At 38.1% G+C, this 15,170-nt stretch overlaps 1 protein-coding gene across 1 annotated transcript; it reads left to right on the top strand.

Annotated features, from left to right (window-relative positions):
• Positions 1-2,095: 2,095 nt before the first annotated feature.
• Positions 2,096-6,831, top strand: LOC149286522 (aquaporin-5-like). Its single transcript, XM_089493936.1, has 4 exons — positions 2,096-2,458; positions 2,974-3,138; positions 5,411-5,491; positions 6,619-6,831. The coding sequence occupies exons 1-4, from the start codon at positions 2,096-2,098 to the stop codon at positions 6,829-6,831; spliced, it is 822 nt and encodes a 273-aa protein (XP_089350062.1).
• The last annotated feature ends 8,339 nt before the right edge of the window (positions 6,832-15,170 follow it).

The raw sequence follows: 15,170 nt of genomic DNA, 5'->3' as shown, positions 1-15,170 counted from the left end.
CAGTCTGAAAATCTAATTATTTTTTTCAATATCTTCTCTTCTGCAGCTCCCCATAGGGGAACCATTTCCATAACAACTTTTAACATAAAAGGTTAATATAATTAACTACCTGTAGCTTGTGAATTTTTTGTTTAAAAATCAATTTTACTGTTTTGGAGATATTTACTTTAAAAATAAGAGACTATTTTACAGCAGGCACACAGAGATCTGTAGCACACCTAACATCTGGACAGTTCTCTCCATTCTCCCCATACCACCCTTACAAAGGCTGCCAAATTAAAGGCACATTAATGCATATGATAGCTGAGAGGTTCTTAAATGCCCCCTTTCAAATGCATGAGGGGAATTTATAGAATCCCCATATTCATTTGCCTGTTTGCACAACCAACTATTTCCTGTGCAGGAGATATAACAATCCAAACATTGCTCCTGGCATGTGATATACCTCCAGTGAGCTTCAATGTCATGGGGGATTCTTATGCATGGAAAGTGCTCCCATTGAGTTTAAAGGGAGTAATTTCCTGCCACTGGTTTGCTGCAGGGGCTGCTTCTACGTCATGTAAGTCTGTTTTTTTTTTCATTTTAAAAAATAATGCATTGGTTTATTGCGGTTAAAACTATAAAATATAAGACTGAAGAAAAGGGATAGATCCTCCATTCCAGCGATTGTTTCATTCTTGTATTACAAAAATATATCCTTGTGTATGTAATCATTATGTGGCAGCATGTGAATATATCATTACAAGACCGCGGATAGTTCATTAAGGCAGTTGAAAATACAGATCTATTATCTAGGAACAAGATAAGCTCATATACTACAGTCATATTTTTAGGAGAGCACTTTTTTGATGTGATTATGACCACATCAAAAAAAACTATTAAAAATACAGTATCTCCCAGCATTATCAATAAAAAAATGCATATTAATGTACTTTATAAATAAATAGGGAGAAGCTGCAGCTACAGATCACCAGATATGGTTTGACAATTCTCGCCACTGGTTGGCTTCTTGAAGCAGCCAATCTTGGCTAGAAAGCTCTCCTATTTCTACACATAAGCACAAATGGTCTCATTAGACCCCCCCAGCACACACACCTCCGCATTATTTGTAGAGCATAGTACTGGAGTATATCACATGGCTGGAGATGTGTTTGGCCAGACACATCTCCTGCATGGAAAATATAGTGGGATTCACCAAACCACATAAGCTGTAGTCCTGTTTGATATAATAAAATTATGGACAAACTTATGAAACTTTACTTTGTGTATAAAGGTTTTTTTAGAGCAGAGAAAACTAGTAGTTCTTTGTACTTGATTTTCAGTAGAACATTGTGATAATCATGGGAATTGGTTTCAAGTAATTCAACACCTCTGCAACTGTATAGAAGTAAAGTGCCATGCCGCAGTGTTACGGTATATGTAGTATATTTCCTGAAATTTCATGTATGAGCATTTTATTTCACCCTTTAGATAAGTTATTAGAAAACTGATTGTTCTTTACTGATAACAATAAAGGGAATGCAACAGAGATGTATCATTCTACAATCATTTTGGAAAAGGGGAGGGTAACAATAAAGCAAGAGAGTAAAGCAGTGTATTGCTTTACTGAAATAAGTGTCCTTGTGGCATAAAGATCAATGCGGCACTTTTTGGTTTGCTGGTGAGACCACAATATTGTGTGCAGTTCAAGAGATCATGCTTCTTCTGGAATGAAAAGCGTCACCCTACCTGCACTAGAAAAAGGAAACGCAGATTTGACTTACCTGGTTTATCCAACTAATATTTGTATGTATCACAATATATCTAGATAAGATACAAAAGGATATGTTGGCTCTTGAAGTATACTACTGCTATCTAGTGCACTTTGATGGTACTTAGACATGCAATTACTATTAATATAGGTCGAGAAAAGAAATTTTCCATTTTGTCTAAGTAGCTCAAAACCACACCTTAACTTGCAATGCCTTTCTCCACCCTAATGAGATATATACCTGCATGGTAGTTGTTTGTTTTCATTACATAGATTCACCGGCAGACTTCACACCGCGAAGACAAGACTTTCTGTATGTTTATGGGTGACAACTAGATAGAAACCATGATGAAAGATATATGCTCAGGGTCCTTTACAAGGGCTGTTCTAGCTGAGTTCCTAGGAACACTAATATTTGTGTTTTTTGGTCTTGGTAGTGCCCTAGCCTGGCCCTCAGCCCTTCCAAGTGTCCTTCAAATATCATTAACCTTTGGTTTAGGTATAGGCACGATTGTGCAGACAATAGGGCATGTAAGTGGTGCTCATGTCAACCCTGCTGTGACATTAGCATTTCTGGTGGGGTCTCATATCTCTGTCCTGAAAGCCATTTTCTACATCATAGCACAGATGGCTGGAGCTGTAGCTGGAGCTGGGCTCCTCTATGAGTTTACTCCATCAAATGTCCGAGGGAGCTTTGGTGTCAATTCGGTGAGTGCCATAGGGGGTAGAAAACTGGGGTACAATCATATTTAAAGTAGCTCTGCCATGTGTAATTACTGTTTTAAGTACTCTTTGTATGCAAGTATGAATAATATAAATTAACTATATTGCAAAGTAGTTTAAATGTAACTGCACAATATAATTTAAATGTAAATTCTAGAAGGATTGTAGATACTACAAAGATGTGTGATGGATGTGTGAAAGAAACCACATTGTTTTCTAAATCTTCTGTGACAAATGCAATGAGATTATCGTCACTGGACTGAAATATATCCAGCTGACCGCAGCCTGGTGGCCTCTTATAAATATTTTAATTAATAATATCAATTATTGCGAGAATAAGTAGCATAGTTGTGGTCTGATGAAAATGTTTTCGAAGCAGGATATGAATTTAAAAGATGTATCTAAATTTTACTAAACAATGCATCTAATACTTACATTGTGTATACGCTGTAAGCAGCCAGAAATTACCTGTGTAATGATTTTTTTTCATTCGTTTTCAGGTGAATGAGGAAATAACTCAAGGACAAGCAGTTGCAGTAGAGCTTTTAATCACCATGCAGTTGGTTCTGTGTGTCTTTGGAACAACTGACAGTCGACGAACAGACAATACTGGGTCTCCAGCCATATCCATTGGTCTCTCGGTTGCTCTAGGACATCTGCTTGGGGTAGGTATTATTAGCACCACTAACTCTATCGCAGGATGTGTATGTTTATTCATGTATTTATACACTTTTCTCATTCAAATTTCTGCTCTGGGTTTATAGTGGTCTTATTACGCAATCCTACTTAAGTATTCTTTATATAATATACCGTATTGGCTCGAATATAGGCCGCACTTTTTTCCCCCACTTTAAGTTTTTAAAGTGGGGGTGCAGCCTATATTCGGGGTCTAGCGCCCGACGCCCGGGACATGCAGTCCCGGGCGCCGGGCAGGCAGCGGGGTTTGGATACAGATCCCCCGCAGCGGTGCAGGGGACCTGCATCCTAATCCCCGATACGCTCAGACAGCCTCCCCTGCCAGCACTTCCCACGGGGGGGTGCCAGCACGGGAGGTTGTCTAAGTGCATCGTGCGGACCGTCCGCACGATGCGTTTTACCTCTCCCCCCCCCGACTTACCGGAGCAGACTCCCGGGTGTCTTGCGGGGCCGGCGGGGGACATCTACGCAATACGCGTATACAACTTACGGTGCCGGCACATCCAGTGCCGGCACCGGAAGTTGTATACGCGTATTGCGTAGATGTCCCCCGCCGGCCCCGCAAGACACCCGGGAGTCTGCTCCGGTAAGTGAGGAGGACAGTGGAAGCATATCTCGGGCAGGGAGGAGGACAGTGGTAGCATATCTCGGGCAGGGAGGAGGACAGTGGCAGCATATCTCGGGCAGGGAGGAGGACAGTGGCAGCATTTCTCGGGGGGGGAGGAGGACAGTGGCAGCATATCTCGGGGCGGGAGGACAGTGGTAGCATATCTCGGGCAGGGAGGAGGACAGTGGCAGCATATCTCGGGCAGGGAGGAGGACAGTGGCAGCATTTCTCGGGGGGGGGACAGTGGCAGCATATCTCGGGGAGGGAGGACAGTGGCAGCATATCTCGTGGAGGGAGGACAGAGTGGCAGCATGTTTTTTTGGTGCTTTTTTAAAGAAAAAAACTTTTTCTTTAAAAAAGCACCAAACTTTTAGGGTGCGGCCTATATACGGGGGCGGCCTATATCCGAGCCAATACGGTATGTAGAGCATTGAAGGACCCAAATTCCTCCCCTGATGCCTTTCTTTACAAAGTGGTCAGATTCGTTTGTAGGTATGTATATAAATAGCATAACATTTTTAAATGCTTTACACAATTACAAAAATAAATATAAATAGGTCGCAGTTCCAAAAAAAAAACCTCAGGAAAGGACTACACCCTGGCCACTCCTCAAATTGCCTTCCTAAGAAAAAAACCATTTGAAATGTTGTAAGGCATAATACATAGTTCAATCAGAGAGAAAGTTTAGGAAATCTCTGTTATGCAATTTTTTGTGATTGTATACACAATAGTATATGTGTTACATGCAGTTCTCAGGTGACCGACTATTCTTACCACTGACTGGCTGCTTGAAGCAGCCAATCAGTGATAGTAAAGTGCCATGAAATCACTTTTCACACAACATTCACGGAGCCAACGCTGGAGATATGTTTGGTCGAGCACATCTCCTACATTGCTTTTAGCTGAGGGGTGAGGAAGGGGGCAAATACATATGCAAAAGGAACAACAAAATTTAAAGTCATTAAAGTGCATACGATGGCTGGAGTGCGCCTTTAATTTGAAAGCAAATATTTATAAAACAATTACATTCTTCTGAAGAACAGAAAGTACTAAATATAGGTACATTTAATAAATGAATATGTTAATGCTAACATTTGTAAAGCTAACAGTCTTCTTTAAATATGCATTCTATATATAGTTCAAAGTATGGGTTTGAGGTCACACACATACTATAGGCTGACTTGATGTCGCCAATCAAACAATGTCCCCTGAACCCTTTTAAGCATAAAAACCCACAAGAATTGTAAGCTCACAAGAAAGTGGCCCTCTTCTCCTTCAGTACCAGTATACTTTAACATTTAGATTTTTTTAAACCTAATATTAATTAACACACTCACATAGTTCATATTGTTTTATATGCATTAAAGAGGCACACGTTACAAGGTAAGTTATTAATATTAATGGTATTGTTAATTTCATGGTTCCTCCTTTTATGATATCACTATGGAATCTGTTGCCATTCTATAGATACAATGCAATAATGATAATAATATTAGCATATGTTTAAAACAATTCCTAACATTTTATTGAATATCACCACTTTATGATATACTAATTATTATTTTGAGAAAAAAAATATAGTAAGCTTGACATATTAGTATGCTATTAGTGTATTATTTTCTGTTAATTTGTAGATCTACTTCACTGGCTGCTCAATGAATCCTGCAAGGTCTTTTGGACCAGCACTGATCAAGGGACATTTCACCTCTCACTGGGTAAGAATATCTAGCCATGAGAACGAAAGAAACAATTTCTAACCACTTTTATGTGTCTCGTGTACTGAATTGAAGGGTATAGGCTTAATTTGGTTTAGAAGTTTAGTACAATGAAATTAACTGTGATAATGAAGGTCCATGCAGCATGACAGAATGCTTGACTGACACATTTGTCCTGTGATAATATGATCAATCCTCTCTATTTCAACATAAAAAGTCAATTACATTTTAGATGAACTCATTTAGCTAACTTTAATGACTGCCTCCTGCTTCACAAAAAAATTATATACTCTCCCCCTTAATGTCTGCAGATATAGATTCAAGAGCTTTTTTTAACATTACTTTACTGTTAACGCTATTCACATCTTCATTACGTTTTTCCAGCACTTTTAACACCTTTTTGTGCTCTACTTGAGGATGGCTTTACCACTAAATCCACAGCTTAACATTTGGATAATATCCGTATCTGAAAGTAAAAGTTTAAGTAATTGCTCTGCATAAACCTGCAGACATAGAATTTGTCATTCTATAAAACTTAAATATTTGTATGTGGCCTATGCAACTATAGAATAAACCCTTTCAGTACCTACTACCTATGAGATGTATGGTTGGTAAAGTAGACCTTGGGAGCCAACCAAGTAACACACCCTTCATTTTATCCTTTCCTCTTGAAAGTATTCATATACAAACGCAAACATTTAGGTTCTACCGTAAGACTTAGCGTCACATGACAATTAAGTGTTTACAGCCAAATAAAAGAAAGACTTGGGCAAAATGTTCCTTGATGAAATGAAATTTTTGAAAGGCTTTATGCATTCGATAGTGCTAGGAATGAGGTTTCTAAGCTTACATTTAGTTACCAATATGTTAAACTCAGCATCATATAAACCCAAGCTAAATTCAGGCTCTCAAATTGATTTTAATTTCAGTATTAACCATAGCAAACAGATTGCTTGGGCTTCTGACCTTTACAATTATTTTCATGTAATTTTGCTGTTCTATAAGTTGGACAGGTGGTAGACTTGCACATAATTCTATTTACATCACAAGACCAGTTTAGTACTATGAGTTATATAAAATTTATATGTAAAATAATAATACTTTTCTTTTTCCACTTTTACATACAGGTATTCTGGGTGGGTCCAATGACAGGTGCAATATTTGGTTCACTGATCTATAATTATATACTTTTCCCTGCCGATAAAACTCCACTGGACAGATTGTCTATCCTTCGAGGTAGCTTCGACCCTGAGCATGAACGAGAAAGAGAGGAACATCGCAAGCAGTCTGTGGAGTTAAATTCACTTCACAGTTACCATAATAACATGGAAAAAAAATAACACTACACAGATCAAGGAGGGAAGCTGCTTAAGTCAAATCTACACAAGAAACTGGGCTAGATAATATTTACTTTAAACTTTACTTAATTTATTGAGCAACTGTGACAAATACTGTAGGAAAACGTTTTACTTACATAAACGTGGCTGTTCCTTGGTTTATCAATACTACAAAGCTATTAAGAAAGGTCAAATAGTGTAACAAGAAACTTATAACAAGATGCAATGGTAACGCTGCCAGTGACTAAGATGCGTTAAGATTTGACACTGCGCAATTTTATTGAATTACATAATTTACTCTGGAATGCTCTCGATATGACCAGAAGCTCAGTGTTTCAGTGTTAAATGCTGAAGCGCTGGGGACCAAATCTTCATTCCTAGATGCCCACAAGTTCCGACCTTCGTACCGACTCCAATCAATAGACTGCCCATCATCCACATTAAAGCCAAGCTCAACTTTCTTTTTGACAGATATTTAATAATAACATGATGAGAAGGTCAAGAATAAGCATCTCCTAAAAACACAAGTTCATATAACATATATGTGATATTTTTGTATAAATAGTGAGTACTTTTTAACACATGTATTATTTTGTAAATAAATTCAGTGAAAAAGAATGTGTATTATCCTTTTAGTGAACAAATGTGTTGGTGCTATAGGAGAAGAATACAGACTTGTTATATGAAGGTATTGTTAAGCCAAAATACTTAAATAATAAAATGATGTCATCAATTCATCTTTACTAAACTGCCTTTACCCTGCTCCTAACTAAATGCAGGTATTAATTATTATATATCAGTAATACGTAAAGTTGTCGCATTTTCTTTCAAAAACGTTTTTTTGGGGGTTTACATAGGGTGAACAGACTGCATCTTCTTTTACCTTCATTCAAATGAAACAAGTTTCTCTTTTAAACACCTCATGGTTATTTTCCAAGCGGCTCTGCAGTGAATTCCCTATAAAGGAAGCCATATCTGTTTCCTTAGAAAAGGACACTCAACAATATACCCTGCAGGATTGTCTCCAATCTACATTAGCACTCCCAAGAAAACATAAAATATCATAGAAAGACATGTTTCTTGTGAACCCTTACCTTACCTGGGAACTTTCTTGCTCAGGCTATCCGGAGCTTCCCCATGGGGGATGCAAGTAAAAGTTCCCGCTGACGTCAATGTGCTGTCCCGAAACATTACAGGCTGTCCCGCAGACGTCGCGGCAAACACGCATTTGTTGGGAGGGGAAATAGGCAGGAGTTGGGCATGCCTCAATGTCACTCCCACAGCCCAGAGTTTCCCTGCAGCGACACAGAGACCCGGGGAAGAAGCGTTTCACCCGGAGTCTCCGGGCGAAACACGGAGCATTCCCTAATGGAGCATGGTCCTAACCAACAAGTTTTTGATCTGGCTTACTCAGGATGTTACATGAGTAAAATATCTAAAAAGCACATTGCTTTTATATTAAGCAACCTTATGCATTAAACATTCCATTTTATGTAAAAGTTAAATTGTCTATACAACTGCAAATCAGAATATTGTTCTTACCTTGGGAATTATTTGTAAGAAAAATACAGTGCACTTACCTCAGCTATAACCAGCGAGTTCAGGACATTGAAAATATACAACTCCTCCCTCACATAGCTCTTCTGATGCTGTGCAGCAGGAAGTGACATCACATGCTGACGCTGTCACGGTCAGGACTGTTTGCCAAGCCGTGACGGTGTGGAGGGCGTGGGCATGAAGGGGTTAATAGCACAAGGCCTCTGGATTTACTAACTTCCCCCCTTAACAAGGCATAAGTTATACCAAATTAACCCCCAAATCCTGCCTGTATCCCCCCCCAGGTAGTCTGCCACCACTATTTTGATACTCCATATATATATATATCAACCCACCCCGGGCAAACAACATATATCCTCTAGAACGTAGTTAATAACAATTTGGTAACGTGTTATCCTCTCTTTGGGTTTGTGGATATCAATACTAGAGCCCAAAGACGGACTTGGATTATAAATATTTTAATAACAAAAAGACAAATGTTACGCAGTGCCACAATTACAAAAAAACAAGACATACAAAAGAAAAACAAAATGGATGACATGGTCCAATGGCCCTAGCTTGGTCAGAGCTTCATAAATATTTATTTTGTTTTTTTATCTTGAGTCATATGAAATTTATAAATATTATATTTTATTAAAATAGAACCAACAGATTCCATAGAGGTGAATAACAAATATAATAGCTAATACTTTATGTCTGCTAACTCTAAATTGCTCAATCTCATGTAGGGGATGTAGGGAACCCACAAATGATACCCAGATATTAAGAAGCATGGAAGAAAGGTGTGCTGAAGAATCCTTAATTGGTTTAAAATTGCTGAACAACAAATAAACTAAGGTTGAGAGAGTGTGGAATTGAGCGGGGAATAGTGTGGAAATAATTGTCTGCATTTTGTATAATTTATTGATATTTTACTTTGGAAAAGTAATGAGTCTACATGATGGTCTATATGATGGTATGCATTTTCAAGGAATGCTTAAATATTTGGAGACAAGGAGTGGGAAAAAATTAGCAGGGTGGGTGCAGCACAACTTAAATAATGTAGCTAGAATGGAAAATAGAGAGCTGAAACAGCTGAAAAAATGTGAAATATTAGAATATAAGAAATGAAAGTACTGTACAATATGTATTTAACAGCATTAAATATCAGCAAAACTGAATCTGCAAACTTAGGTGGGTGGTTCAAATAGTCAAATATTTAAATCCATCACAAGGGTTACCACCATAATATAAAATTAGAGGGTCAGAAGATTGGATGCAATCAGGGCCAGACTGGAGATGAGAGGGCCAAAAGCTGCCTGATGATGTAAGTGCGCTGCGTGAGTGCTGGTGCAGATTGGCTGAGTGCTTGGTTCTGTCGGCCAACAGTCCACAGAGCATATTCCCAGTGTGGCAGATGGCCAGTCCGAGCCTGGATGGAATGTAAAAAAGAATTAGGTTGGTTGGTAAGTGATATAGACTTCCATCAGGAGAGGTATAAGGCGAGGTTTCCACTTGGGTTTTTTTTGCTAAAAACGCCCATAAAAACGCCAATAGCGCCACCTGGCGTTTTTTTAGTGAAAAAACGCTGCAGCCAGATGTTAGCTGTTCTTCAATAGGAAATCGCAGAATGCCATATCCACTTGGCGTTTTTTTGTTTGGCGTTTTTTCAGTCCTCTTTGGCGTTTTTTTGCTTTTTTGGGCTCTGTGGCAGTTTTTCAAAATCGCAGCATATTGACACTGGCGTTTTTTGCAAGGAAATCTTGGCGTTTTTCTCCAATAGAAGTCTATGGGAGAGAAAAAACGCCATGAAAAAGCCATGTGGGTTTTATGCCTTGGCGTTTTTTATGGCTTTTTTCCACAGTTACAATGCAGAGGATGGACCCAGTATCTGTGTGTCCTACGAGAAATAGGCTGGAAACAAACAGTTTCACACAAAACAAAGTTCATATTGAATTTTACACCATTTGGAACAAACATGCCATTACAAACAAACATACCCAACTGGATCCTGCGTGCCAAAAGCAACAGCAAACCATTTGCACCATCATTTGGGGCCAATCTTCCTAGAGGAGCAGACATTCAGAATAAAGCATGCCTTACAAACCACAGAAAAGAGACAAAAGGGTCCGCAGGGGCGTTTAAGTAGAACTCTACCAAGTAAATGACATCAGGAGGGGGCAGATACTTGCCATTTATCCTAATCCCTTTTAGCTGGGTGAAACTTCTAACTTGTAAAGGCTGGAAAAACTGCCTAAGGTCAATAAAAGCAATTTCCACAGAAAGGCTAAAACGCCAGAAAAAACTCCAGAAAAAAACGCCAAAACGCAGGAAAATGCAGTGGCAGTTTTCTTGGCGTTTTTCATCAAGAAAAAAAACGCAGGACAAAAACCCAAGTGGAAACCTAGCCTAATACAGTGAGGCAAAAATATCCATGCGATGGCCATATGGGTATCTCAAACACACGATAAGACCAAAGACCAATTAAGGTATGAGGTCTTATTGCACACAGTAAAAACTGAGTAGACTACATTGGTCAAATGGTAATATCTGCTGTGAAAGTCAGTGTGACTTCAAGGGATATGAATACACAATACAGAGATCTGTTATATTAATATCTTATATTATCATCATAGAACAAATAAAGAAGTAACCGGTGATTTTGTGATTTTACAAGGAGCACTTTTTTCTGCCTGACAGTCATTAGTGCTTATGTGTTCAATTTCTGTTTGCTTCTGACAATAGGGAGATTTTTTATTTACCACTTTAACTGCCGTAGTAATAAAATGGGCTTAAGTATCACAAATTAAGTATATGAGACTTTCTGAATGCAGTGTCATTAAATTCTTACAAATATCCGGGCCTGCATGGGATCTTCTACTGTTAAGGAAGCTGTCAAGAAAACATACAATACGGAATGCAAATGTGAGATTTAAACACTTTCTTTTTATTTGTATGCTGTTAAAAGAGATTATAAAACAGTTTGATGTAACCGTGTACGAAATTGGGGGCAAGTAGTTAGCTCGTTACCTTGTTGAAATTATGTATTCTGATTTGTGTTAAGTTCCAGTAAGTAACTTAGCACGCTGTTTTTAAACTAGTGGGAAATAGGAAAGAAAAGGAAATTGTTTCTCGACTGACTTTCAATTCTAAGTGTCCATTTAGAGACTCCCTGCAGTTTTAACTCTGAGAAAATGAAACAAGCCAGATTCAGTTTAACATAAAAAGGCCAATGTTACATTCGGTAACCTACCCATCATCATCAGCACCATTTTAGCAATTTATATATATTTATATATGAAAAAAGTGTCACGTTCATATAGCAAGTGACATATGGGTACTTAAGGCAGGCAAATTGTGTCTCATTCTGTTAATGTATTTAAAGTAGTATTCTTTCTCTGTGTCTTGTTAAAGAGCAGTTATGCTATGATTCCCAAGCTAAGGACTCAAGAGGGCGATTCACTAAGCAGTGATTACATTTTTTCTTCGATATAAGATTCCCTAGTTCCTATAATAATCTTTTGAAATGTTTATTATTGTGATTGTTTTTTCAGATTGTGGCAAACAAGTAGATACTTAGTAGAAATAACACATAGAAATAAAATGTTATTATAAGCAAGAGTGTAGGAAATTAAGCAAATTGATCTCCCACCAATACAGAGTGTTTTGAATTACTGGCAAGCCAGTAAGGCAACCCAACATGATTAGTGGGTGTTATCAGGGATGTTTTATTTAATTATTCAAAGGTTATCCAAGCAATGATTATAGTCACCATCTCCCTGCACCAAATATTGCCAGAATCAGCCTCTTGGAGACTAATAGGGTTTATCTAAGTTAAGGGTTTATGAGAGGAAGGGAAGGCCTAAAACATATTATAGGGTTAAAACATTGTACATATTAACATTAGCAAGGATATCTTTCGACCTTACACCATCTCCCCGTTACCAGGTGTTTCCTATACTGATTGAGTGTATTTTTCTGTAGCCACTTCTGGAAGCATAATAACATGTTTTAGAAATCAATCATATCTAATTATTGTTTTCACACATTCCACGGAATGGAGATTTATTATGATGCATTTAACTTGAAGCATGGTCTTTGTTAAAACATTATTGTAATGCACACAATGGAAAGTTTCAGTCAATAACTCTGCTTGAGTAATAACATTGCTTGAGGATCTTTGTAGAAGAAAGCCTTCATTTATGAGCAATAATATAGCACACTTTCCTGTTTTATGAGACACAATTTCTTGTACATACTTTAGAACAAAATGATGCAAAATTGATTGTTTATTCTGTACTAATCAAAATTTGAATGATTCCAAATTGAGTTGCAATTATGAATAAAATAATATATATGGCATCAAGCGTAAATATTCTATTGTTTCAAGGAGGTACGTGTTTAACCCCTTCGTGACAAAGGCTGATTTTACTTTTTGTACCCTTCGTGACAATGGCCGTTTTAACATTTCTGCGCTGCTCGTTTAGCTGTAATTTTCTTCTTTCCCGTTTACTGAACCCACACACATTAGATATTGTTTTTTTCAGGACAAGAAGGGCTTTCTTTAGATGACATTGTTTTGATTGTATCATATTATTTACTATTAAAAAAAGTATAAAATATGGTGAAAAATTTAGAAAAAAAATGACTGTTTCTAACTTTTAGTTGAAAAATCTTTTACTCATCTATAAAAGGTAAAAAAAAAAACCTGCTAAATAGATTCTACTATTTGTCCTGAGTTTAGAAATACCCAATGTTTTTATGTTTTTTTGCTTTTTTCTGCACGTTATGGAGCAATAAGTACAGGTACCATTTTGCTAGTTCAAAGCCATTTTTTCCAAATCTGGTAATTCTTCCCCCCATGTGCCATTTCGGGTATCTTTGAAGCTGGCCAATGCAATTTACCCCATCAAGTCATATATTTTTGAAAACTAGACAGCCCAGGGTATTCCAAATGCTGGTATTTCAACCCTTTCCAAGCACTTATTCTACCATCAGCCTTTGTCAAACTTTATGGTAGTAATTTTTTTGCATTTGTTTTTTCACACACATTTTACTTTAGGTATAAATAAACAGGTTCTGGTATATGTCACTATCAAAAAACACCCCAATATGTGTTTAGCAACATCTCCTGAGTACAGCGATACCTCACATGAATGATTTTGCCTGGCTGTTAGGGGGCAAAAGAGCCACATTTGGGGCATGCACATTTTTCAATGTTGAACTTTGGCATTTGGGGATCCACTGCCCGTGCCCTATTTGGTACATCTTTGAGCCGGGCCATTTCAGTGTGCCCAACAAACCATATATTTTTGAAAACTAGACACCCCAGGGTATTTTAAATGCTGGTATTTTAACTCTTTGCATGCACACATTTTACCCCACACACCTACTTTATGTATGAATTTACAGCTCCTGGTATATGCCGCTGTCACACGACACCCCAATATGTGTTCAGCAACATCTCCTGAGTACAGTGATACCCCACATGCATGGGTTTGTCATTTTTGGGGGGAACTAAAAGGCCACATTTGGTACGTGTGCATTTTTCTAATTGGAAATTAGATATGTGGCCATCCTTCCCCCCGTGTTAATTGGGACCTTGTTGAACCCGGCCAATTCAATTTACCCCATCAAATCATAAATTTTTTAAAAGTAGACACCCCATGGGCATTTAATATGCCAGTATTTTAACTCTTTCCATGCGAGAATTGTTTTAAGCTAATATGCTAATTTTAGGACTTGCTCACAAAAATATATTTTTTATATATATATATTTTTTTTGCCTTTTTTTAATTTTTTTAACATTTTTTTTCAACTTGAAGGTTCCCCTGATAGTGACATCAGTGGGAAATTATTTTTACATTTTACTGGTTTTTTACTATTTTTTTTCTAATTATTATTAATTTTATTTTATTTTTAATTTATTTTTTCTAATCACACTGTGATTAGAAAGCTGAGCTCCATTGACTTGCATGGTTGAATGCAGTACCTATATTCAACCTCCAAGTGGAGCCAGAGTTCTCTAGAGGGTCTGGAGACCGTCTAGCGAACTTTTTAGACTTTATTGTTTCTTTATTGAATTTTCCCGGACCGCCGCCATCTTGCAGATGGCGAAGATCACCGGCAGCTGCGGCTGTGACCGCTCTCCGTCGCGGTCACAGCCCATCCAAAGGTAAGTGTTTGGTGTCGCTGGATGCCTCCTGATCGAGGCATTCCAGCGACACCATTTAAGTTTAGGAGGCGATTGTTGATCGCCTCCTAAACGCTTTTAAAACGGGCGTCCGCCGCCATACAAAGTATGACGCCCCGGGGAGGGGCCACAGATGGCCCCTTTGTGCCGATAATGGCGTTGCTGAATGCCTCGAGGTCGAGGCATTACAGCAACGCCGTTTCGGTGCAGAAAGCGAAAATAGATCGCTTTCTGCACCCGTTTAATGACGTGCCGGTCCTGGCACGTCATTTGTCGTTATCGACATGAATTTCCGTGACGTGCCCGGACCGGCAATTGTCATCAAGGGGTTAAGTTGAATAGCATGTAAAAAAACCTAAATTCTATGCTATATTCTTTCTTGTTAAAATCCAGAAAGGTTTGAATTCATCATCTCACTGCACTAACGGCATCAGTCGAAACTAATAATGTTTTCCTTGTGGCAGAGAGAATAGAATATTTTTCCCTCAAGGTAAAATTCAGGGTTCTCTAAATGCTTCAAAGGATGTACCGGACATGGGCTACATCTGTTGCAATGAAAACAGTGACAGGCTAGAATCAAAATGCTTTGATTATACCGAATAATATGGTTTGA

Source organism: Sceloporus occidentalis, unplaced genomic scaffold, assembly GCF_023333645.1.
Source record: "Sceloporus occidentalis isolate IW3139 unplaced genomic scaffold, rSceOcc1.0.p SCAF_68, whole genome shotgun sequence".
Lineage (NCBI taxonomy): Eukaryota > Metazoa > Chordata > Lepidosauria > Squamata > Phrynosomatidae > Sceloporus > Sceloporus occidentalis.
The sequence above is the reverse complement of the archived record's forward strand: the minus strand, read 5'-3'. Positions and strand labels throughout refer to the sequence as shown.